General features: G+C 62.8%; 1 protein-coding gene across 13 annotated transcripts in view; it reads right to left on the bottom strand.

The window, feature by feature from the left end:
• Positions 1-360: 360 nt before the first annotated feature.
• Positions 361-25,016, bottom strand: part of ANK1 (ankyrin 1) — a 69,896-nt gene continuing 45,240 nt past the window's right edge. For 6 of the 13 annotated variants that reach the window (XM_052806605.1, XM_052806610.1, XM_052806613.1 and 3 more), the window contains 41 exons: positions 24,521-24,619; positions 23,744-23,842; positions 23,445-23,630; positions 23,208-23,306; positions 22,526-22,624; positions 22,090-22,188; positions 21,433-21,630; positions 21,250-21,348; positions 20,770-20,868; positions 20,417-20,515; positions 20,035-20,232; positions 19,759-19,857; positions 19,571-19,669; positions 18,251-18,448; positions 17,939-18,037; positions 17,446-17,544; positions 17,026-17,124; positions 16,827-16,919; positions 16,559-16,631; positions 16,137-16,160; positions 15,118-15,220; positions 14,684-14,829; positions 14,366-14,465; positions 14,053-14,277; positions 13,479-13,633; positions 13,089-13,300; positions 12,766-12,970; positions 12,482-12,578; positions 11,875-12,103; positions 11,566-11,691; positions 11,359-11,478; positions 11,056-11,140; positions 10,721-10,795; positions 9,986-10,117; positions 9,648-9,794; positions 7,506-8,058; positions 6,598-6,856; positions 5,208-5,291; positions 4,783-4,950; positions 4,371-4,492; positions 361-2,621 (listed from right to left, as the gene is read on the bottom strand). In XM_052806605.1, coding sequence (XP_052662565.1) covers positions 4,394-4,492; positions 4,783-4,950; positions 5,208-5,291; positions 6,598-6,856; positions 7,506-8,058; positions 9,648-9,794; positions 9,986-10,117; positions 10,721-10,795; positions 11,056-11,140; positions 11,359-11,478; positions 11,566-11,691; positions 11,875-12,103; positions 12,482-12,578; positions 12,766-12,970; positions 13,089-13,300; positions 13,479-13,633; positions 14,053-14,277; positions 14,366-14,465; positions 14,684-14,829; positions 15,118-15,220; positions 16,137-16,160; positions 16,559-16,631; positions 16,827-16,919; positions 17,026-17,124; positions 17,446-17,544; positions 17,939-18,037; positions 18,251-18,448; positions 19,571-19,669; positions 19,759-19,857; positions 20,035-20,232; positions 20,417-20,515; positions 20,770-20,868; positions 21,250-21,348; positions 21,433-21,630; positions 22,090-22,188; positions 22,526-22,624; positions 23,208-23,306; positions 23,445-23,630; positions 23,744-23,842; positions 24,521-24,619 — 5,577 coding nt within the window. In that variant the 3' untranslated portion in view covers positions 361-2,621; positions 4,371-4,393. The other 7 variants (XM_052806607.1, XM_052806618.1, XM_052806606.1 and 4 more) reach the window with 6 other exon arrangements.

Here is a 25,016-nt window from a genome sequence, read left to right as displayed (position 1 = left end):
GGACAGCGCCGGGCACGGGGGCTCCCAGACCCCCCCCCGGGGCTCGGAGACCCCCCCCGGGGCTCGGAGGATCCCCCCCCCCCTTCCCCGCAACCCCGCAGCGGCACGGGGCGCCGGTGGCACCGGCTGGGCGGCCGCTTGCTCGCTGCCGGATCGGTCCCGGGATCCGCTCGGGGGGGTCCGCGTGTTCCCGCACCCTTTGGCCTCCCCCGTGAGTGGCGGAGCACAGACTGCTGCCAGCCCCCGCGACTGTCCTCCTGGCAAGGGGGGGGATCCCCACCCCCCCCCCCCCCCCCCCAGCCGTGCACCCCGGAGGCTCAGTCTTCCCCGCACCCTTGGAAAAGCAGAGATGAGACGCGGTCTGTGTTGGTTTCTTTATTAATTCATAGTCCGATAGCTGGTGTACAGGGAAATGATCTATACATCAGGGGCTAAGACAGGGAGATCCAAAAGGCTTGTTTCCATAACAATTAAAAAAAGGAAATAAAAGTAATTTTTAAAACTTCTAAAAAGCTTCTAGTGTGCAGACTGCAGCATTCTCTAGGCTCGATGTTGGGTGCAGCCTCCCCCTACCAGCCCTACGAGCAATCTGAGCGCAAAGCAATGTCACTGCAGGTGCCTGGCACGGTTGCAGCACAGCACATTCTCTAAGGCGTATACAAGGCCAAAGCACAGGACCCACACACAACTCTACGGTGATGCTACGGAGTCTGCTGTTGCGGTGGGTCTGGGGAGGTTATTGTACACAGCGAGGGTGATGGATGGAGAGTCTGTGCCTATATGGCTCAACTTTGGGGTGGGGAAGGGGTTGCTTTGCTCTCCAAGGCTAAGCTGGGTCGTTTGCTTTGCTGCAGCTAGGCTTCTTCCCGACCGCAGGGGAGCCAGGGGCTTTCCCAGCAGTTGCGCGCCCGCCACCAGACAGGGCTGCCCCGCCAGGGCCGCCATCGCATGGCCTGAACCTGGAGGTGGGCTCGTTCTGCACGCGGCCACAGAGAGCAAACCCAGGCCCTGCGGAACAGGTCCGTGGCCACCTCCAGGGGAAAGAGCCGGGGGGTCCCCACACCACTGTGCTACGAAGGCCAGGCCCCCACGTCGGTTAGGTAAAGGACAGAGTCGGGGACACGGCACCTACTGCCACTACCTGCGTCCTGCCCTCCTGGGGTCGAGTACTGGAGCAGATTCAACCTACTGCACACCTCAGAGTTGCCTGGGCAGCTCTGCCCATCTCTGCTCTCCTGCTAGAGCAGCTGGCCCCGGGGGCCAGGCTGCTGCAGCAGGGTGTTTCACCTGGCCAAAGCGCTGCCACCAGGGGAGCAGCCCCCCCACGTCTCCGGGATTGGTCCTGCGAGGGTCAGCATCCACGGGGTCACCCAGCTCTCCTCATTTGTGCCCTTGCAGGGAGGCCAGGGGACCCCGCAAAGCCCTTGCACGGGGCACGCGGTGCGGGGCTGCTGGCTCCTGCCAGCTCCTGGCTCATCTCCTGAGCAGATATTGTGCTGAGTAGAGCTAGGCACAACCCCGTGCGTGGCACAAGCATCCCGTGCTCTGTCTCGCTACCCATCCTCCCTGGGCCCCAAGCACCTCAGCGCAGGCTTACGGCTTCACGCCAGCTGGAGCCAACACAAACTGGGGCTCGCACCGTGGACAGGCCTGTGGGACTGCACCTGTGGGCCCCTCTCTTCAGGCCAGGCAGGGACCAGGCTCAGCCGGAGGGGCACAGGGCAGGGGCAGTCTGCTGCCCTTTTACTCCCGTAGCCTCCCAGCTCCATTCACCAGAGCTGCTCACGTACTCCAAAGGTTTTGCCCGTCCTGCAGCCTGAAGAGGTATTTGGGAGCAGAGCTGTTAGTGCTTTGTACATACTGCTAGAGTGTCCCTAGGGGTTTGCATAGTATTTATTGGTTCATATACACAAGGCTGATTGCTGTACAGTTTACACTTTCGACACAAGCAACGAGCTCAGTGCTCAGCCCAGAGCCCTGCCCTGGCGGGAGACGTTGCAACGTGCTGGGGAGAGGAAGGGCAGCCCTGCACCAGCCCCTCTGCCCAGGGCAGATGTGCTCCCTGCAACCCTCCTCTCGCACACCCCCCTGGCAACTGCTGCCCTCCCCATAACCCAACACTCACTGAGAGGGATGAGAAGCGAGTCCAGCAGAGGCAGCACGGGTGACGGGGGGGGGTCAAGCCCCCTCTCCTTCCTCGGTGAGCAGCGCCGTGCCACCCCAGCTTCCCTCTTGCAGCTGGAGCGCGGGCATGGGGATGCGTTTACACACACGAACGTGCGAGGGTGGAGTCTCCTTCCCTCTGCCAGTGCAGCTCTTGCCTCCCAGAGGAGGTGAGAGGATGCCCCCGGTGCGTGCTGCTGTCTCTGGGCTCCTGGCAGCAGTGGGGCAGGGACGGAGGCCCCTCCGTCAGTTTTAAGTACTGTAGCTCATGCGTCTTGCAGTCAGTCAGTCATGCGGATAGGACGGTAAGTATGTCTCATACAGAAATCATGCCATTAGCCTATAGAAACATGTACAGCCAGCCCTGCTCCCCTCCACTCTCTGCTTTCCTCTCCTCTCTTCTCAGGTATGTGTCAGAACATGTGTGGAGTTCAGTGGTTTGGTGTTGAGGTGAGATCCTGGAGAGACACACGGAGAGACAGAGATGAGGTTACCAGGCATTCATGGTGGCACAGCCGGGAGAAAGGCTGGGGCCAGCCAGGCGCGTGGCAGTCCCAGCCCCTTCTGCACCCTGTGCTTGTCCCACATGCACCCATCCTGCCCAGCTACCGCGAGACGAGTTTTGCGGGGTGTCAAGAGAGACAGTGACAGAGCACCTATGAGTGCCTGCCTAGAACCAGCAGCAATGGCATAAATATGGTATTAGTGGTGCTGTCCCAGCCCACAGAGAGCAGCAACAAGCGGAAGCTGAGCTGCACCAAAGGCAGTGTGGCACTGGGAAGGCGCTGGCAGGGCTGCTGTAGGCTCTGGGATAGAAAAGGCCAGCCCTGAGCCCCCATCCAACTAGGGTGACCGACTGCACCGCACTCTCACAGCAGTGGGGCAGACCCCGTACATTCCCAATGCACACCCTTTCACACCCTTTCAAGCACTCTGGAGAACAGCAAGAGCAAAGCAGCAGGAGCACTGCCCCAGAGAGAGGCCGACGCAAGGACCGTCTGGGGAGTGAGGCAGGCAGTAGCTGTGGGGACACGGTCTGCATGAACACGTGTCCACAAGCACAAGCCTCTTGACTGTCGTGCACCCGCAGAGAGCCGACGGACACAGTGGAGATTGGAGGGAGAGGGAGGAGAGACGGACGGACGCAGCCATGCATGTACAGCAGAGGCCAGAGGACCAACCGCCGCTGCAGCGCCTGGCAGCTGGGGAGCATGCGTGCAGCCCCTTCCCCCGAGTGCTGCACTGCCAGCTCAGCAGCGAGTGTGCAGAAAACAATGATGCAGCTGGGTCCAAGTGTGCTGTGCCGAGCACCCTGCCCGGAGCCTGGTCTAAATCCCACTCAACAGGGAAGGCGGGGGGAGCAGGGAATGCGCGAGACTCAAGGGATGATCCAGTGCTCACGCTGGGGATCAATGGAAGAAATGTCCTGAGCCAAAGACGGGTCCCCTGCCCTCAACCCCTACAAGCGTCACGTTCCTACACCCTGCCACTCCTGCATCCCTGATGTCCACCAGCAGCATCCTGCCGTGGCCTGCACCCCCTTTCCCGGTCACGGGAGCTTCAGCAGACCTCACTGCCGCCCTCTCGTGCCACGATGCATGGCTGGCAGCGGCAGCCTCTTGCATCTCCCAGCAGCAGTGCTGCGAGCGGAGGCAGCAGGCCGTGGCCCAGGAAAACTGTGACACCCCTCATCTGGCTCAGGGCTCTGCCGGTGCCCAGCTTCACCCCGTGGGAAGGGAGGGCAGGGGCACCACAAGGCTGCAGGGTTAGTGCTCAGTGCACGAAGGGGACAGCTCTGCTCAGACCCCACGCAAACGCTATCCGCTCCCTGGAGCGGTTTTGGTCAAAGAGCATCCCTCTGCTGTAGCCCAGCATAACCAGGAATAACAATCCCGTGGCTCTGTCACTGGGGACCCTTACCCCGAGCACCCAGGATGCTGTGGCTGCAGTAGCAGCCCCTGGCACTGTGGCCACAGCGGAGCGGGCACCCCGCGCCCATTGCACCCGGGCCCGGGAGCGGGTTAGCAGCAGGGGCCCGCCGCTGCCCACCCGCAGCATTTTGTGGCAGCGCAGCAACCCCTCTCTGCAGGCTGAGAGCTGGGCACAGCCCTGTTACACTTTCCCCAGGAGGATGTGCATGACCAGCAGCTGAGTGCAGGCAGCAGCATGGGGAGCCGGGATAGAAGGAAGAGCAAAGGTGGGGTTACCTCAAAAGAGGCCATTTGAGGGGTCACTGCTTCCCCCTTTTCAGGCTGGCTCGTTTCACTATCTGAGCCCCCATCCTGCCCCCGGAGACCTCTGGTTTCGGGACACGCGCTCGCACCTCCTCCTGAGGAAGCCGCAGGGGCAGGAAGCAGGACATCACCCAGGTGAACAGACAGACATACAGAAGAGGACAGGAGAGGGAAAGGCAGAGTCAGTTGGCAGAAGACACCGAGCAAGAAGACTGGTGCAGTGGGCAAGAGCTGCCCCTGGAAGCCTTAGTGGGGAAACAGGAGAGGAGAACAGGGCAGAAGAAAGGACAGAGGGTGGCGGAGCCCCAGAGCCTGCGAGTCCCGCAGAGGTGGTGCTGGCCCTGGGCAGGGTGCCTGCAAGGCAGGGCTCTGAGCCACACTGTACCTTGGCCCCCAGACCGTCTCGGTGCAGGATGGAGTATTTCATGAAGTGATCGTCCTCAGCCTCCAGGTCTTGGGGCTCCTGCAGGGAGCCCTCCAGAATCAGCTCCTCCTGCTCCTGCCTGTCATCTGCGTCACCAGGGCCCAGCTGATGCACCACCTTCCGGATGACCTGCGGAGACCCGCGCAGCTGGGCATCACAGCTAGCCCCGGGGCGCCGTGCCTCCCTCCTCGCCCGGTTTGGCCCCGAACCCCGCACGGCGTGCAGCCTCTGTCCCGCGCGCAGGGTCTGGCCGGAGAAGCGTTGTGACCGTAACCAAAGACGGCGGGACGCGGGTGCCCTGCACGGGCCCCTGGGCTGCAGGGAGGAGCGGGGCAGCCGGGCGGAGGGGAGAGGACCAAGGCTGCGGCATGCCCTTGATCACTCACCTTCTTGGTGATGATATTGCCTTGATCATCTGTGAACTGCTCCTCAGTCACCTGCTGTCCAGGGAGATGAAGGACTTCGTTCCCCTGCGGTGACAGGAGGGACATCAGGGCATTTCAGCGGGGTGAGCGGAGCCCCTTTGCAAGCAGAACGGTACACCTAACCGTGCACCCCACGGCCTCTGTCTCCCACCCTGCCCTGTCCCCTCACTGCTCTCCTCTGCACCTGCCCCGGGGCTGGTCTCTCAGCTCCCTGCTCATTACCTTCACAAGGACGCGCCGGCGGACGACCCTGGTGGAGAGAGCCTCCTCGTCATCCGCCAGCCCCTGGCTCTCCCCGAGCTCCTTGTCCAGCTCGCGGTGGGCGTGTTTGAGCAGAAAGCGAACAGAGCCCCTGACGATGTGCATGACGTTCTGGCAGCTGACCAGAAAGAAGGCCAGCAGCACCAGCGCGATCAGCAACTGGGCCAGGAAAGCCCACATCCTGCCTTAGCGTGCGCAGCTGCACGCGTGCCCCGCGGGTCTGAGCCCGCTGCTCAGAGCCAGGCCATGCTATCCGGCTGGAACGGGCAAAACCCCCGGGGCAGGAGCAGCCCTGTGGGTCTGCAGCCTGCCCTGCCTGGTGCCCTGGCTCTGCAGGAGGACTGCTGTAACCCTAGCTGCTGCAGCTGAGCTGGCTGTGGGCGGCGAGAAGGGAGCGGGCAGGTGGGGTGTCCTTTGCGCTCACAGCTTCTGTCAAAGTCACGGGGCCAGGACTGTGACAGCACCACCCGTCCCCAGCCAGGCAGTTAACGGGGACAGCCCTGTCCCCCTTCTCCGTCAGCTGTCGGCTTGCCAACAACCTGTCGTCCCCGGCTGTGCTGGGAGGGCAGCGTGCGGTCCTCTGTCACGGGACAAATGAAGTCCCGGGCAGGAGCCAGGGGTTCGGAGTGTCGCTGGAATCGCACGTGACTCGGGAGACACGCACTGCAGAGCTGAGCGACCACCTCCAAGCATGGCCGTGCGTGCCCGGAACGGGGAAAGGCGCTTGCCCTCGCCTTGTACCCGCCGGCTCCATGCGGCCGTGGCGGGATGCCCACCACCCAGCCCGGCCCCCAGACCAGCTCTATTTCTGGCTCCAGCGGGCTGTTGGGCTGGCGGCCAGGGCAGATCCTCAATAAGGAAGCAGGCAGGGAGGCTGGCTGGGTTATAAATGGAGAGCAAGAGCTCAGGTATCAAGCACGGCACGGGGCTGAGAGGCACCCCCAGGGGCAGGGGGCACGAAGCGTGCTAGGGGACTTGTGCCTCCACCAGCACCTAGTCTGCTCGGCTGGCCTCGCGGCAGGATCGGCAAAGGGTCGTCCACAGGTTCTCCACCTCCTGTGGGGCCAGGTCCCCCTGCTCTTACCCTCACCTGCCCAAAGAAGCCGCTGTCTGCCTCCTCCTGCCAGCCGCCCATGGGGTGCTGGGGCTGCCAGTCGCTGTCCTCTGTGGAGCTGACCCGCATCAGCTCCACGGCCGGCACCAGGACCTGCTCTTGCTCCTGGCCCTGTGCCCCGGAGGCCGTGGTGTGCGTCAGGAGCAGCCTTCGGGTGACCCCCTCCTGCCAGGAGCCCGCTGTCAGGTCCTGTAGGCAGGAGATAAAGGAGCCTTCTGCATTCCAGTCCCTCAGCCTGGGCACCGGAGAGGGACAGGGACAGGGAGAGAGAGACAGAGAGAGAGAGGCAGTCAGCTTTGCCATGGAGTGCTGCACCCTGAGCACCAGCCTACCTCCGGCAGGCACACCGGCGCAGCCTGCACCCCGCCAGGCGCTGGGCTCCCCGGCTCACGGCACTGCCAGGCGCCCGGCACAAGCAGCGCAAAACGCAGATGCACAAAGGGCACGGGTCTCTTCCCCGCCACGCTCCCTGCCCACCCCACGGCCTCGCAGCCCGGCTGCGAGGGTCTAAGGCAACGCTGTGGAGAATCGCGGGGCTCTGCCAGGGACCTCACGGGACCTGCGCCACCGGGAACGTGGGAGGACGCAGCACAGGCTGAGATGGCTCTGGTAAGCACAACCTACATGCGGGGCCTGGCTGTCTGCCTGGGGTCCCTCCCGGGTGCTCTGCAAGGAGCCCTCCAGAGCATCTCCAGAGAGGTGCGAGGCACTCGGCCCAAGCCGCTGCTCTGTCTTGCCGGGGATGCCCGGGCTCCAGAGCTGGAGACCAGCAGAGAAGCAAGCAAAGCTGGGAGATTATTGCAGCTGGCCCAGCACAGGGCAATAGCTGGCGAAGCGGTTCTGCTCCCCTCCCACGGCCAAGCCGGTGCCCCAGGCCGCAATACCTGTCCGCGCTCTTCTCCACGACGTGGCTAACGGTAGGCGATGCCGTGATCCTGGCTTGCACCTTCTGCTGAACTGAAACAAAAGAGACTTCACTCTCTGGGTCCTGCGCCCCGGTCCCTGGCTGGCGATCACCGGCTGGCATCTTCCCCTCTGGCCTCTGCCCCTCCTCCTGCTCTAGAAGGTCAATCAGGCCGTTCATGGCATCTGAGTCCACTGTGTCATCCTCAACCAGGTCCATGGAGCCCATGTGGTCTGGGCCATGCGCGTCTGCTAGAAGCTGCCCCGGGAACCGGCCTTCGCTTGTGGCATCCGAGTCCTCGGCCTTGCTGCACTCCAGAGAGGAGTCCTCAGCAGTCACCAGCGAGGGGGTGAGCCCCGAGGACCACACCTGTATGTCGGACATCTCCATCAGGGCATCCTGCTCGGTGGCAGCCATGGGGATAGCATCCATGATGGCCACCTCATTCCAGTACTGGTCGGCACGCAGCGGGGATGGCAGCGTGTAATGCAGGGAGGCGGGGGACAGCAGCTCGTCCTGCAGCGAAGCGTAACCTATATGGGCAGACAGAGGCAACATGTCCAGCAGCCGTCTCACGCACGCACAAGCACAGTGGGGCGAGAAGGGAAACAGCCTCTGGGAGGGTGCCTGCCCCAAGGACAGCGATGGTCGTGCCACGGACCCCAGTGGCTGGGCTGAGCGGGGCTGCGCTCACAGCCAGCTGCTGCCTTTGCGTGATCCCTGCAAGTGCTGCCGTGCTTCCCTTCGAGTCCTGGGGCTGGTTTGGGCAGGCCCTGAGGCTGCCCGCTCCCTGCGGGGAGGACTGGCCTGGGGTCCACAGGACCATCCATGCTGCAGGACACAGTGCCCTCTTCGCTATCCTGCTCCCTCAGCCCCCAGGTCCCTGCCCACAGTCCCCATCCAGCATCAGCTGGCTGACGGTCAGCCTGGAGTTCAGGTGGCCAAGCCTGGCAGGCACTGACTCCCAAAGTCAGCCCCTCTCCGCAGCACAGAGGAGCAGGCTGGAAGTAGCACCACGAGCAGAGAAGGATGGCCCTGGTACGTGTCGTGCAACCCCAAAGCCCTGCGGGATGCAGCCGGGGCCCTACAACCCTGTTAGCGTCTCTGGGGCTACAAGCAGTTGTCATGTCCTCATCCCCCCCGGGCCACGTGCACAGCCCAGGCACACCGATACGGACTACAGCCAAGCCAGGCACTCCCACCCACGCAGGTGGCTTTGCTCAGCCTTTTCCAGCCTGAGCCACTAGCCCCTTTTCCATCCCTGGAGATCAGCAGAGAACCTGTTCTGCTCTCCAGGCAGCCGCGGGTTGCTAGCCACAGCCGAGGCTCGGGGGACAGCTGGGACCCCCAGCACAGAAAGAGCACCTCTCCCCTGTGCGAGCGCCTGGCCGGGGGCAAGCAGTGCAGGGCCAGCGAGGGAAGGAGCGCAGGGCAGTGCGGGAGGAGAAGGCCTGGGCTGGCCGCCTGCAAGCACGGCAGCCACGAGAGGGGCAGTCCCTGGTGACATGCAGTCGCTGGAGCAGGACGCGGCTCCCGGAGGGCTCAGCTGAGGTGGAGACAGTGGAGCCAGGCAGCGGAGGAAGATGAGAGAAGGAGAGGCCAGGATGAGCTCAGAGGAGAGAGGTGACAAGAAGTGACCCGCGCCCGACGGCGCTAGGCGGCATGTTTGAGAGAGCAGACCAAAGGGAGACAAGAGAGGGAGAGAGCGACGAGCCAGCGCTGCACCGAGAGCTCCGCGGCGCAGGTCTGCAGCCGCCGCACACAGCCCGGTCCCCGCTGCCGCTGACCCCGGCATTGTCCCCGCACCCGGGCACCCTCTGCCTGGGACCGGACAGCCGGGGCTCCGGGAGCTCCCTGGCCACCGTTCTCGCCGGCGTGTCGGGATAAGGAATGTCTGTCCACCCTAGCTGGAGAGCTTTGGACACGGCGGTACGGCAGGGCCAAGCTTCCTGCAGCGCACGCCCCAGCAAAGAGGCCGTACCTGTCGGCAACGCCTTCTGCCCGCTGAGCTCCCAGCGGGCCACCGGCGCAGCCTGGTCAGGCAAGGTATCAGCCCCGATCCGTCTGCCCAGGCTCTGCCCCCGGGGCCCTCCTGCGGTCCCTGCCAGAAGCCGAGACTCACCATTCATCTGGGACGGCGAGAGGGAATAGTCTCTGTCCGCGTAGCGCCAGCTGCCCTTCAGGCTGCGGCTCTGCCGGCCAGAGCCCTCCAGTGTGTTGACAATCTCGCTGCGGTCAATGTTCCTCAGTGCCGTGTACAGATTCTCCACTGCAGGGGGAAGCCGCTGTCAGCAAACCGGTCGCTGGGATCACAGCCACGGCCCAGACACCCTCCGGGCGGGCAGATGTGCACGAACCAGGAGCGCAAAGCCAGCCGGTGACCCCTGAACACGCACGGGCTGCTCTGCGCAGCCAGCCCCGCCACCTCCACACCTGTAACAGGGCACCGCAGATACTCACTCTTGACACTCTTGCCCTCGCGGCTGACCCAGAGGTTGAGCAAGGCGATGCTCTGCTCCAGCAGGGAGTTGGGGTTCTCCACACGTATCCTGTTGATGTCATCGACCCCAAACTGCAGCTCACGCGCCAGCTCTGGGGGAGACACAGCATCTCAGCACCACACCCTCCGGTGCCCGCCGCCAGCTCCCAAACCAAAAAGGCTGGGGATGTTGTGAAGGGCTCGGCCAGACCCAGCACAGAGTCCCCCTTGTCGCATACAACTGAGCACAGCAGAACACGCAGGAGCATGGGATGGGGCAGAGGTTGAAGCCCCTCTGCCCAGGCTGGCTGTGACCAGCGTAGCAGCGTCTCACGCTAAGGAGAAGCGCGGGTACTGCCGTTGGGCGCGTGGCTGCAACAACAGTGCTGGGCCTCCACGAGCAGCAGCAATACGTATGGCTCAGAACAAAAACCCTAGCCTGGTATCTGTGCACGTGCATGTGAATGCACGCACGGCCGCAAGAAGGTTCGTTTCAGTGCCACGGTACGCTCACAGTTTAGCAGAAGTGCTGGGAGGCAAGGCCAGCCTGCCAGAGGAGCGAGTGCAGACTGCATGCATGTCAACTGCATCAGGGCCCAGCTCCCTGGACAGCGTAAAGCATATTCACTCCATCCTGCAACATGTTTCCAGCCTTCCTAAGTCTCAGCTTTCCGAGGAGTGTTGTGCATCCTCAGAGCCATCAGGTATGGACTCACCAGCCCAGCTGAGGCCCAGCTGTTCTGCTATGTCAACCATCTTCTGGTCTGCCTTGTCCGTGCTGCTCAGAGAGCCTGGAGGAGAAGAGGGAGCCACAGCTTCAGCTGCGCGGGGCCCTGCACTGCGGCGGGGAGGGGGAAGGGGTGCTGGCTGTGGGGGTCTCGCAGCCCCGTAGGCACGGCACTGCCCTGCAGGCAGGACCAAGGAAACCCTCAGGGAAAGGGAAGCTGCCACGAGTGTGAGTACGACAGGGTCAGCGCAGCCTTTCCACCGGGCTTGGGCACCCCAAGCGCAGGCGGTAAGCGGGCTTGGACAGTCCCAGCAGGCTGCGTACCGAAACTGGTCTCGCTTAGGATGCTGTATCGCTCCCGCAGAGACAACGGCGTCAGTGTCCTCCTCCGCTCCTCGCTGCCGCTTCCCTGGGAGAGTGGGGACAAACCAAGGGGTCACCAGCTTGAAAAGAGGGCAGCAGCTCTGCCCTGGCACCACTGCTTCTCCTGCAGCCTCAGAGCAGCGCGGCATGGCCACAATGAGCAGCTGAGGAAGAAAAGCTGACAGCGAGGGCTGTCTCCTGCAACTGGGGGAGGGATGGGCCCCCGCTGCCCCCTTCCAGAGGTGCCAGAGACCCAGCACTGACCTTGGTGCAGGGTGGTATGCTGATGTTCAGGTGGCAGAGCACATGCTGGAGGTCCTCATATTTCATGGCCTTGCGCAAGAAAGACAGGGAGCCGCTGGCTTCCCGGCTGCTGTCCCGAACCTGAGCACCGAGAGCCTGGTTAGGTGGCCTGGCACAGGGCAGGCGCAGGGGTCCCAGCTGCAGCCCAGCCCTGCACCCTGCCATTACCTTGATGGGGATGGCGAGACGATTCTCCTGGAAGGACTGGAAGAGGAAGGTGCGTGGCTGAGTGGCCTTCTTGACAGGCACCAGGTTCCCTGAGAGCTCGACGTGCAAAGGCATCCCCTCTACCACCTGGCAGGGAGCAGAAAACAGGCTCAGACCCTGGGCAGAAATGTTTCTCCTGCCCCTGGACACGGCAGGTAACCCCAACTCTCCTCCGCGGGCCAGAGCCAGGCCCCTCCACCGGCATCAGTCTCCCCTCGCTTGGGCAGCCCTCTCCCTGCTGCCCCCCCACGCACATTGCTGGGGACAAACCTCAATGTCCCTGCTGCGGGCCACCTCAGTGAAGTTTTCATGCTGCTCTAAAGTCTTGTCAACCTTGTCATCAGTCATGCAGTAGCAGCGCAGTCGGCCTTCCCGTGCATCATTCATCTTGGCAAACACCACGAATTTGGCCATGTAGGGCACGGCCGTCAGCTCCTTGTACAGCATTGTGGCAAAGTGCACGGCCTCAGCTGTGCGCGGGCAGTCGGCCAGCCAGAACCTGTGGGAGGGCTGGGTCGGGGCGCTGCCGGGCAAGTTGCCCAGCGGCACCGGGACAGCTGCCCCCCCAACAGCAAAGTGCACCGCAGAGGGTGCCCCAAGAGCTCCCGGTACAGGAGCAGCCCCATCCGTGAAGGGGATCCACCCAAGCACAAAGAACGGTCCCTTCCCTCTGCACACCCGGTTGTGAATGTTTCCTGACGCACGCCGAGGCAGCGTGGGGGTCTCAAGGCTGGAGGCAACTGCCTTGCACGTGGGAACGGGGCAGCACCCCAACGAGCACAGGGGTGGGAGGCTCCTCCTGGCACAGGCTGCAACCCAAGAGGGCCTGAGGAACAGCAGACGTCCCCAGATGAGCACATGCTTGCCCACGACTCACCTGGCAGACACATTGGTGGTAAAGTTAGCACACTCATTTTCATAGACCAGCTTCGTGGTGCCTGTTATGTCTTCCCACTGGGCTTGGGCTGTTCCTCCTGCAGCAGAAAGCAAGGGTGAGCACGCTGCCTTTCCACAAGCCTGGGGTCTGCATCGCTCAGGCAGTTGCTCTTTCCACTGCGGTGACCTGTCTTTAGCTCCCAGGAGCTGGATCCCACTGAGGCAGCCCAGCCCATCCCGACCAGAGACCATGCTCGCCTGCGCGGCAGGGGTTGGTAGCCTCACCGATCACACTGCAGAGCAGGCGCAGGCTGGTGGTGTCACCCTCGCCGCTGTCACGGGGATTGTCCTTCCAGGACGGCGGCAGCGGGATGCGGAGGCCGATGGGACGGTGGAACTTCCTCCGGCGCGGCTCCACTGTGACGATGGGGCTGAAGGTTGCCTGGTTCCCCAGCAGCTTAGTCACCAGCTCATCGGGCACGGGCTGCGCCTGCGGGCAGCACGAGCGCCGGCATCAGGGCCAGTTTCCCTCGGACCGGGGCGCAGCCTGAGCCTGCTGCCTACCCCTGCCCGCAGGAGCCCAAGGGGCCAAGTTCTCCGGTGCTCACCTGCAGGGCCAGCCTCACTTTCTTGGTGACAGCGGTGTCTGGGAAGGTGGCCTGTACCATGGGCACCAGTGTGCTTTTCAAACACCCTCCCTCAGGGCCGATCAGATCGCAGTCCTGGCAAATCCGGGACATGACCACGAAGTAGAGAGGGAAGTCGGTGGTGATGATGCGGCAGACCCTCTTCTTTTCCAGCTCCTCCAGGCTCTCCAGCTCTGCAAGGGCAGCACAGCCACCAACGCTCACCCACCAAGCCTGCGGCTGTCACCCACCACCCCCTGCGAGCTGCACCAACCACGCCAGGCTCAGCCCCATCCCACCACCCGGGCCAGCTGCAGCCCTGCCTGCGGGGAGCCGCACGGTGCCGAGCCCCCGCCTGCCTGGCACGCTCACCCTCATCCATGCCGTTGAGCAGCTGGTCCATGTAGCTCTCCTCATAGCGGTTGCGGTGCTCCTTCCAGACAGAGCCGTTCTCGTTGCGCAACACCACCAGCTCGCGGTCTCCGCGCCCACACGAGGCGAAGTGTGGGATCTCCACGATGACGGGGCTGCAGACAGCAGAGGAAGGGCGCTTGCACCCACGTGCTGCCGCTGGGACACGCGGGCGGCAAGGTGGCCCCGGGCAGAGCACCTGCCCATGCTGTACAGCCGCCGGAGGAGGAAGGCAGGACTGCTCGCACCCCGCTGTCTGGGAAACGGGGCTCTGCGCCCAGCGGCACCGTGCTGGTCAGGTCTTTTTCTACCACAGCATAGCCACTGCTCCGTTAGGCTGGAATGACCCACCCCAGAAACATGCTGCGCCTGGCTGGAAGTGGGATCTTTTCTGCACCAGACCCCCAGAAGCAGAGACGGGCAGAGGTCTTGCCTCAGCTGGCAGAGGCTCCAGAGGAACCTGGATCCGTCCCCAGTCCTGAGGGATGGCCCCGGTGTGGGCAGCCCCATCCGCTCTGTTCCCAGCTGTGCTCACCTGAGGAACTGGGCGCCAGCGGGCCCCAGGGCGATGATCCGGCTGGCCAGACCCTCCTCCTCAGCCAGCGTCGGGGGTGCAGGCAGCTTTTGGGGCTTCACCAGGCGGCAGGTGATGCGGGTCGGCGCGGCGCAGGCGCGGGGCGGGATGACCACACGCAGTCCGTGGTGCCGGCTGCCCCGCATGGAGCCGCCGCGGGCATCCACCATGAAGCTCACCAGGAACCTGGAGCGGGCAGAGGCATGGGCATGTGGGCATCTCGCAGCCGGCTCATGCGCAGAGCATGCACGTGCCGCATGGGCTGCGCACTCACCCTGTGTGCACGGGGCTGGCCACTGGGCTGATGTTATCCGAGGTCTCGGTGGCGGGGCTGCTGGGGATCAGGGAGTCCTCATCGAACTCCTTGGAGGGCTGTGTAAGGCAGGGAAAAGCCCCCATGGGCACAGGATCCTATCTGGGGGTGCTGAGCCTGCCCACTCATCCGCAGTCTCACAACCCTCCCTGGGCAGTCCCGTACCGCCGGGTCCATCCCTACCACCCATCCCATGTTTCGGCTCTGTGGTGATGGGGGGACTCCCCCCGGTAGGAAGTGCCTGGGGGGGCCGTGGCAGGCTGTGTCTCATGCTCATCTCCTGTGGGGACACTGAGGGTGCATGCAGCCGGCTGACTTGCTCAGATTCTGTCTCCACAGGTCCTACCTGCTCAGTCTCCTCCGCTATGGTCACCACAGTCTCGGGTGGGACGCAGGGGACCTGCGGGACAGCTGGAGACTCCGCCCTGGTAGGAGAGGGCAGTGACAGCCACTGAAGTGGCAAGCCTGGGCCCCTCAGCCCCTGGCTGTCCCCAGGGAGTCCTGGGGCCGCTGGATGAAGGCAAACTCAGCAGCGGACTCATGTCCTGGTGCAGGAACACCACCAACGAGCTTTGCCTGCTATGCTAGCCGGTGGGGGCTCAGTGATCCACTCCTTGCCCAGAGCTGTCCCTGCCCCACTGGCATCCCAGCCCAGCACCGGGCTGGCCCCGTGCCCTGTACCCACTCCCTCCCCACCATCCAGTGCCTCTTACGTTTGCTCCAGTGTCGTCGTGGTCATAAACTCCAGCGTCTCCCTCTTGCCGTCCTGGTCCCTGGGATCGGGTGTCCTGGGCGTTGGTGCGATCAGCTCCTCCTCTGAAACCGAGAGCTGGCTCAGCATGCAGAGGCAGAGGGACAAGGGAGCACAGGCATCCAGCCCTTGCCCTCATCCCTCCTCAGGGCTGGAGCCAGGGCCCATCTCTGCTCCCACTGCTGGCCACACACACTTGTCCCCTGGGTCTCAGCCAGCCACGGGGCAGCTTTGCCCTCTGCCAGACGGGGTCCGCTGGCAGGGGCAAGCCCCGTGCTGCGGGTCGGTGGGACAGGAGCTGTGGTAGCTGTCAGGAGCCTCGGCTGCTAGCTGACCCCTTTCCTCCAGCATCAAGCACAGAGCAGAGCCCGCCAGGGACACCCTGCCGTCGGATGCTGGGGACAGGAGTGTAGGCAGGGCTGGGGACGTGGGAAGGATGCCCTAACGCTGCCGAGTGCATCCGCGCACCCCCCTTGGAGGCACAAGCCCAGCCAGCGTTGCCTGCTGGCCCGATTAATGCCTGCTAAGGAGTTCACCGGGGTTCAGCTCTTGCCAGTGCCCTCTGGGAGCGAGTCCAGCACCCCCCAACGCAGGGACAGAGCCCTAGTGATGGGGAGGGGACCGCAGCAGCACAGAGACCCTCGAGCACTCAAGTCCATCCCTGCCCTGGCCAGGACGGCATGGGGCGGTTGTGGAGGGGCATCGGAGTTTGTCTCAGAACCGGGCTCTTCTGCCTACCGGGGACAGGACCTGGGGCCGACAGGGAGCTAGGGATCCCCCGCAGCGGGGGGACAGCCCCATTCATGCATTCACACCACAGCAAGCAGCACGGACACAGATGGGCAGGGCGGGATGGCAGGGCCAATGCTGGATAGCACCAGCCCAGCAGCAAGGCTCAGCAGATGGATGTGGCGTGCGGATGGTTAGTGGCCATGGGGTGAAATGGGCCATTGAGCTGGGGCAGGGGGACACATTTCATACCCATTACTGTGACATGAGCAGTGCCTGCAAAGTAAGAAGAGGCAAAGGTGAGGTCTCGGTGGGAGGGAGTAGGAGCAGTCCAGCTGCAGCCGGGCTGGGAGCTGGTACTACCCGCGGAGCAGGGCACGGTGGGGGGCTCTGCACGCCCAAGGGCTCTCTGCACACTGTCCCTGGGGCATGGGACCGTGGAGTGGTCCAGGCATATCCCTCCTGCATAGCGCGGGGAAGCACCCGAGCCAGGAGGTGCCACCCCAGGAGTCTGGTGGGCTCCCCTCGTCCTCTCTGCAAGACCACTGTGGGGCCACACAGCTCCCCCACCCTGGCCGGCAGGAACACCAGTGCCCATCCCCAGGGCTGCTGCCTGCCACGCTGGCCCAGCCAGCAGATATCTGGGATGGAGCGACCCAGCTCTGGCCCCTCACCTTCATCCTCTGACACGTCCAGAATCTCGTCTACGGTCTCCGGGAAGCTCATGCGGTGCTTGTCACTGACTGACTGCGGGAGTAGAGCGGAGTCAGAGGAGGCCAGCCCTTCGCTGCGCAGCTACCTGCGGCCCCTTCCCCACGCCGGGGCTAGCCACCCCGCTGTCAGTGCTGGCCCTGCCCAGCTGCGCTCGGCGGACCTTTGCGTGGCTTCTCCCAGCCCCAGCCCTCCTCCACAGGGTCCTGGTCCCAGTCCCCAGGGACTCACCGGGATGTCCGTTTCCTCTGTGACGATCTTGAGCACGTCCGTGACGGAAATGTAGCCAAGCCGCTTTGCGATGGCCAGGGGAGTGGTGCCGTTCTGTGCAAGGAGGAAGGACTGGGGGTCCGCGACAGCCACAAGCAAACCCGGGCGGGCGCCCGAGCTTGCCGTGGGGCAAGGAGGTGCGGGTCAGCGCCATACTCACTGTGCTGATCTCATTGGGAGAGGCACCGTGCTTCAGCAGCAGTGTCACAACGTCCGTGTGGCCCTGCTGTGCCGCTTGGTGCAGAGGGGTGTAGCCCAGCTGTGGAGGAGGACAGAGGGTGCTGCCATCAGTTCTGGGAGTCTGCTGCCCCAGAAATGTCCCCGGGCCTCACACTGGGCTTCATGCCTGGAGCACGAGGGCAGCTCCCTCCTTTCCCAGGTAAGCAAAGGGCTCTGCAGATCCCAGCTCTTGCCCAGGGCTGTAGCTAGACTACAGCAGCTTCCAGCCATGGAGACAGGAGGGCTTGGAGCAACGCGGAGGTGAGCAGTGGAAGCAGGGAGGGAGGCTAAGCCTTCTCCATCAACCTGCATACTGTTGCCCAGGGCAGAAGGGTCCTTGGAGCACGGGACGTTTCTGTACCTTAGTCTTGGCATTGACATCAGCCTGGTGCTGCAGCAAAAACTTCACCAGCTTGATGTTCCCATAGTGGCTGGCCACATGCAGCGGGGTATAGCCCATCTGAAAGATGAGATCGGGTCTCAGAGTGCCCTCCGTGGTGATTCCTGCCCTTCTGGCTTGGGCATGCTCATCCCATGGGGCAAGCCCCCGCGGATGAAGGATGGGGCACGCGTGCGGGTGCTGTCTGAGAGCCCAGGACCAGGGCAGAGGGCACGCTGCAGACCACACCACGTTGTGCCCGAGGGCACAGGGGTGAGCTGTGCGAACAGGCAAGAATCATCCCTCCAGGGAGAGGGGGGAAGAGGACGAAGAGTCCCCAAGACACAGACAAGAAGGTAAGACAAGAGGGGAGACTCTTGCACAAAGAAAAAGAAAAGCAATGGTCCTGGAGCAGGCCTAGAGGTAGTTCTCCCACATGTTTTTCACCACAGCCATGGCCAATGCACTACTTTACCCTGGTCGTTGCATCCACCGTGACTCTGTGTTTCACCAGAACATCAGCAACCAGCACATGCCCCTCTTGGGCCACAAGATGGAGAGGAGTCAGGCCACTCTGCAAACAAAGGAGGTCTCAGCACAGTGGCGATGCCATCACTGCAGCAATACCAGCAGAGACTCTAAGACATGTCTCCAACCTGGCAAATTGACCGACACTGTGCTGTTGCCTGAATGCAGGGAGGCACTGGGGCCTGGACTACCACCCTGTCTGCTACTCCCTGCTGGGGTGTTCGCCTCCAGCCTGGCGGGATGCGCCGGGACAACTTACCTTGTTTCCTAGGTCACCATTGGCTTGTTTGGAGAAAAGCAGTGCCACCATGTCCGCATGCCCCTCCTGGGAAGCCAGGTGGAGGGGGGTGACTCCCTGCACAGACTCCGCATTTGCAGAAGCCCCGTACTGCAGCAAGCTGCTGGCCACCTCCATCTGGTTCTGCTTGGCAGCAATGTGCAGGGGGGTGTACCCATTCTGCAGAGAGAGAGAGAGGCTCATTGCAGTGCTCAGCCCCTGCCAAGCAGACCAGCAGGGACAGAAGGTGCCACCTTGCCTCTCCAGGCCAGGCCTGCCCTTCCTAGTCGCCTCCAGAGCTGAGGGATGCACGCTCACACCCAAACCATCTCCCTGACAGCAACTAGCCCTGACGCTGAGGCCAAATCCTGCTCTTCCAGCCAAGTCAGCGCAGGGGTTTCAAAGACCACCCGCTTCAGGTTTGACTGGTATCGCCTGTCCTGGAGTTTCCCACACGTGAATTTCTACAGCAGTATTCAGCCACCTGGAGCTGCGAGAGGCCAGGGCAGACAGACACCTCCTAGAATGCATCTGCCTGAGGTGTGGAGCAAAACTCACAATATGCAGGATTAGTATTCAGGCAGAGACCGCAGGCCCTTGAGCACCGCCTTTGCTGCCACGCTGCAGGAGCAAAGCAGCTGGCAGACACCCTCTGCCCGGGCTGACGTGCAGGCTGTCAAGTGACGCAGACCAACGCGGGATTGGCACCGGTACCGGCCGCTCCCGATGCCTGCCCAGCAAGGCTGCCGGCAGCCTGTGCAGGGGGAGAGGGGAATGCCAGATGGGGAGGGCCGGGCACCAGCGGCCACTTGTCCGTTCTGAGGATCCAGCTTCTGCAAACAATGTGGAAACCGAGGCTGCTGGTCTGCTCTTTGGGGAGATGTTCCCCATGCTCAGGCAGAGTGGGGTGACTCTCACGAGCTCGTGGGTTTTCTGACTCACTGCTTCATAGCTGCATGCAAATATTCATGTGTGGTTTCCCAAACTGCTAGACTGCAGCGCTGCTCCACAGGGCTTGCCATGGAAACACGTCCCCAAGCAACAGCCACAACGCTGCCAGCAGGGACTATCCCTGACATAGCCTGTCTGCTGGAACAGGACGACTGCCCGGCACCCCTGCCTGCCCCACGTACTGGTGCGAGGGACAGGCGTGAGCAGCAGGTGTGGAGAGTGGCTGGTGGTGACTGGTCCCCTGTACGTTCCCCCAGTGTCAGGGTTGAGGGGCAATGCTGGCCCCAGGCTGACAGGCGCTGGACACATGACACATCCCCACATCCCCAGGGACACCCAGTCCAGCCTTACCCAGGCTGAGCTGTGCGGGGAGCTCCCCTTAGGAAGCAGCAGCTTGACGATCTCCAGGTTGTTGTGGTGCACAGCCACATGCAGCGGGGTCAGGCCATTCTGGGGAGGGGGAGAGGGCACAGACAGGTGAGACGGAGCCTCTCCCCGTACCACACCACTCCTCCCGCTGCCACGGGAGCAGCACTCACCTTCCCTGCTGCATTGGGGTGAGCGTCACGTGCCAGCAGCAGCTCTGCCACATCCACCTTCCCGTACTTGGCTGCAACGTGGAGAGGGGTAAATCCTTTCTGAGGAGAAAGGCAGCCCATCACAGGGTGTACAGGGACGAGAAGGAGAGCACTGGCGCGTCCTGTGCCACAGGGAGGAGGCTGCCCCTCCTGTGACAGGGACACTGTGCCACCAGCCTGCCCAGCCTTTGGCCCAGCCAGGTCACTCCTTTGGCGGCGGTGGCCACAGCAGCCTACCTTGGTCATGCAGGTCTGTGAGGCCCCCTTCTCCAGCAGGGCCAGGGCCGTGTCCACATGCCCCTCTCGGGCAGTGATGTGCAGGGGCGTGTGCCCCGCTGTCGTGGCCAGGTTGGGGTTGGCGTTGTTCTCCAGCAGGAGTTTGACCATGCCGGTGTGGCCGATGCGTGCGGCACAGTGCAGAGGAGTCTGGTCATCCTGCAAGGGAGGCAGAGAAGCTGTTTCGGCAGATTTGGACCAGACCCTTGCTTGCCTTGCCGAAGGGGTCCTGGTCCTGCTGTTGCGCAGCCCCTGGCGGGCCGAGCTCTGGGCAGGCGAGAGCAAAGAAACCAGCACCGGCTGTTCCCAGAGCTGGACTATCACACAGGTTCTCTGTACCTACCTTGGCCTTGGCATTGGCTTTGGCTTTGTTCTGCAGCAGGTACTTTGCCACATCCGTGTGCCCAGCTCTGGCTGCCATGTGCAGGGGCGTCTCCACTTTCTGCACCAAGGACAGGATAAAGCAGTGAGGCCATAGGAGGGGGTATGCCTTCCTGCAGTCATTCCTCTGGTCTGAGCACAGGAGAGCAGTGCCCACAATCTTTTCGGGCCCCTACCGGTTCCTCCTGCCAGCACAAAGCGGGGGGCACCAGGGCTTGCTCGGGAGAGCAGAGAGAGCAGGATTCGGGGAACCCCCACCTCCTGCCGGACCCCGCCACGCTGAGTTCCCACAGCCCCAGCCAGGGTGGGACTCACCACATTGGACACATTCGGAGAGGCTCCGCGCTGCAGCAGGGTCTTGACGATGGGCAGGTGCCCCATGAAGGCGGCCACATGCAGGGGGGTCAGGCCGGACTGCGGAGAGAAAGGGGCCAGGAGCCAAGATGGGGGCTGAGGGCCTTGCCAACATCTCCTCCTTGCCCCCCTTGTCCCCCTCCCTGGGGCAATGCTCCAGCACAGAGGCAAACTTTGGGTCCACAGCCCAGCCCCAGCAGCCTGGCAGCTGAGCTGAGGGGAAGACGGAGAGCTGCTGCCCCCCCTGCAGCCCCCCTGCCCTGTAGGGAGCAGGCTGCGGGGAGATGCTGCCAGGCTCAACGGAGCTGCAAAGAGCTCTAAGCCACAATGAAGAAAGTGCCCGGGGGCCAGCAGAAGCGCCAGGGCCATCGTCCCCTGCAGCGCTGCCCGCTCTGCACAGGCACCAGCAGGAGAGCCGGGGCTGGGCTGCAGCCCACCTACCTCTGTGACGGCATCGATGGAGGCACCCGTCTTCAGCAGCAGCTCCATCACCCGGATGTGGTTCTTCTTGCAGGCGATATGGAGGGGTGTGAAGCCATTCTGCAGACGGAAAGATGGACGGCCATTTGCAAGAAGGCTCTCCCTCTCCCCTGCCCCAGCCCTGCCTGCCCCCTCCTCGCTCACCAGGGCTCGGGAGTTGGGCTTGGCCCCCTTCTCCACCAGCAGCTTGGCCACCCGGTGGTGCCCGCAGTGCGCGGCCACGTGCAGCGGCGTTAGGTGGTCCAGGGTGATGTCGTCGATCTCGGCGCTGTACTGCAGGAGCAGGCGCACGCAGTCCAGGTGGTCGCCCTGCGCTGCCATGTGGATCGGCGACAAGCCGTTCTGCGACCGCGGAGCGAGGCCTCAGGGCTGGGCTGGGAGGGGGGACCAGGCATCCCACCCAGCCCCTGCCTCGCTCCCCCGGCCACAGCTCCGGGGCAGAAGAGATGGCATGTTCCCCAGGGTGCTACCAGAAAGGAGCCCCGAAATCCCTCACCGAGACTGACGGGGGAGCAATGCTGAGCAGAGGGCAGGGCCTGAAGAGCTGCTGCCATGGGGCAGGCTGTCCCCAGGCTGTCCCCTTCTCAGGGCTGGTCCCTTTGAAGCCCTCAGGCAAAAGGCAAAGGGCTTCAGCAAGGGCCAAGGAGGAGGTCAGGAAGCTCCTCATCCCTTGGCAGGCCAAAACTCAGCCCCAGCCCAGCCACGGGTGGCATCCAGCAACTGTGCACAGCTTGTTACCCCCCCCCTTGTGCTGCCCTGGGACCTGACACCAAGCACAATCCCACAGAATCCCGTGGGTACCTTGGTTTTGGCTTGAATGGGAGCCCCATGGTCCAGCAGGATCTCTGCAATTCGCACATGTCCATTGCGAGCTGCACAGTGGAGAGGGGTCAGCTCATCCTGGGGAAAGAGAAGGGTTCAAGGGCTCAGCATGGGCAAGGAAGGGCAGGAGGGTAACAGGGACTTTGGACTCGTTTGCAAAATAAGGCAAAAGCGAGCCTGCCCTCAGCCTCCAGGGCATACCCACTGTAGCCACTCAGCCTCCTCTCACCTCTACATGCACCAGCAAAAAACCTGGTCCATCCCCTTAGTGCACCAGAGACCTTCCCTCACACACCCAGCGAGACGTTCACAGGGTATGCACTGGGCAGTCCAGCATGGCAGTGCTCCCTGGATGCAAGGAGCTTGGGGAGGGAGATGGCCCGCGTACTTGCTGGTGATTCAGAAGTGGGCTCACCTTGGTCCTTGTCTCTATCTGGGCCCCACGGTCCAGCAGCAGCCGTACCATGATGATGTTGCCCCGGCGGGAGGCTATGTGCAGGGGAGTGATCCCATTCTGACAGAAGGAACGGCAGTCTGTTAGAGGGAGCAACCCCTTCTCTTTCCCCCGTGGGGCTGCAAGGAGGCATGGGGCAAACAAAGGACAGGGGAGAGCTAAATCCCTGCCCATGGACAGCGCAGGGGAACGGCTTGTTTCACGGGGCTGGGAGAGAGGGTGAGCACCTGCTCCTGCCTGCAGCTAAAGGGCTGTGGACAGAAGCTAAGCAGATCTTGCAGGAAAGCGCCGGCTCATGGATTTGGCTGCACCCACGGGACTGGAAGAGGCACACCAACTGCAGGGGCTATAAGCTCTGCCTTGCAGCGAGAGCACCAGCTTTCCCGCAGCCTGGACAGAAGGTCCCAAGAGCTTCCAGGGATGCATGGCTGCATCCGACAGAGGGGAGACATAGTAGAAAAGGCCCACGCTGATTATTAATGGCAACTCCCCAGACATGCACCAGTGTGCTACCTTCTGCGTGGTCCCACCTCACCAGTGTACCCTGGCAGCTGTGGCTGCACCTACGTGGAAAGGAGGCACAGCATCCTCCTCTGGTGCTGGAGCAGTACCAGTCCCAGCAGTCTTCCCACTTTGCACTCACCTGGGGTGTGAAGTTGACACTGGCTCCACGGTTCAGCAGTAATTGGGCCACACTGAGATTCTCGTAGTGGGCTGCAATGTGCAAGGGGGTAAATCCAGTCTAGGGGAAAGAAGGAGGGATCAGCCCAGCCAGACACATGCTCCCTGCTGAAAGGATGGATAAATACAGCATACCAAGCTGCTGTTCTCCCTGGGGACGTGGGAAAGCTCCCAGAGACAGGATGGGAAAGCCACACACCTTGGAGAGGACGTCAGCATTGGGGTCATTCTGCAGCAGCACAGCAGCTGTGCGAGTGTCATCGTTGCGGGCTGCAATGTGCAGGGCGGGCAGGCGGACCTTACCCTTTGTCCCATAGTTGATAAGGTGAGCAACCACGTTCTCGTGCCCTTGCTGCAGAGCCACAGCTAGTGGAGTGAAGCCGTCCTGCCAAGGAGAGGTAGGTGAGAGGGGGAGAACCGAGGAGCCGTGGCAGCACCTGGCACATCCAACGGCAGCCCCAACAAGCGGGGCCCTAGGGTCCTCCTCAAGGATCTCACCTCTGTGGCTACATTCTGGTTGGCTCCATTTTCCAGCAAGAACTTGACAACTTCCAGGTGGTTTTCCTGTGCTGCCATGTAGAGGGGCGTGAAGCCTTTCTGCAAACACAGGGCCATGCACATCAACACAACTCTTGCTCGAGCTTCTTGCAGACCTACACCCACACCCCCAGCTCACTGAACTGGGGCAAAAGCATACATGGTGTGGGTGGGAAGAAGGGAAAAACTGGCAACAGTGAGGCAATCATAGAGAGCTGGAGCCCAAGGCTCCCCACATCCAGAAAGAACCAGGGGATGCCTCACAACAGTCAACCCAGGAGACACTGCCTTCCACTCACTACCACTACGCTCCCTTGCTTCAGGAACGTTTCTCCCATCAGGCAAAAGTTGAAGAGCTTGCAGCCCCACCAGGCCCAAGAAAGAGAGAACGAAGGAAGCACAGTGTGCAGAGCTGCAGGGGTTGCTGGAGACCTCACGGCTGTGCCAGGGAAGCACTGGCCATGAGTCCTCCCAGGATGAGTTTGACGTGTTTGTGTGTGCTGCCATGGACTCCCTCAGCAGAGAGATCATGCTGGTCTCCCCATATCCCTCAAGACTCCCTCCCCACCACTCGCACACTCGTCTTCTTTCTGGCAGAGCAGTCCTTGGCCCTGAACGGGACTAGAGAGAAACTATAAAGGGCTGCTGAAGTGTCCGTACCGGGCACAGTTCCCACCATGAGGACACCACCATCATGCATGCTGGGTGCTTTTCCCACCCCAGCCCAAATCCCTCTACCTGTGACTGCGCATTGACGTTGGCCCCGTAGTTCACCAGTTCCCGGACCACGTCCTGTTGTCCAGCCAGGGCAGCAATGTGCAGGGCTGTGTTTCCTTTCTGAAAGACACCACGGGGCAGCATTCAGGGGCTGGAGCAGCCCGGGATGCTGGGGAAAGATGGGCCTGACATGTGCTAACACACATGCAAACACAGCAGCTGGCCAGGGGAAGCCTGTGGGGCCGTGCAGCCCTTGCTCCATGCCCCATCCCTGCCGTAGACCAGGCAGCTACCCTTCCCATTTGCTGGCCAGGGAAGACAGTGATTTCATCTTTCCCATGAAGTTACTGGCAGCAAAAGCTGTATGCATTGTCAGGCTCTGTGTATCTCCAGCACCGAGAGATGAGGCGGGGGGAGGATGGGGGAGCTGAGCTGGCAGTCTTCAGGCAAAACTGCAGTGTGCACCCTGGTAGCCAAGGCATCCCAGCAGAGCTAAGGGATGATAAGCAGGCTGGAA

This window comes from Harpia harpyja, chromosome 13 (genome assembly GCF_026419915.1).
Source record: "Harpia harpyja isolate bHarHar1 chromosome 13, bHarHar1 primary haplotype, whole genome shotgun sequence".
NCBI classification, from domain to species: domain Eukaryota; kingdom Metazoa; phylum Chordata; class Aves; order Accipitriformes; family Accipitridae; genus Harpia; species Harpia harpyja.
This window is presented reverse-complemented; position numbering and strand designations above follow the sequence as displayed.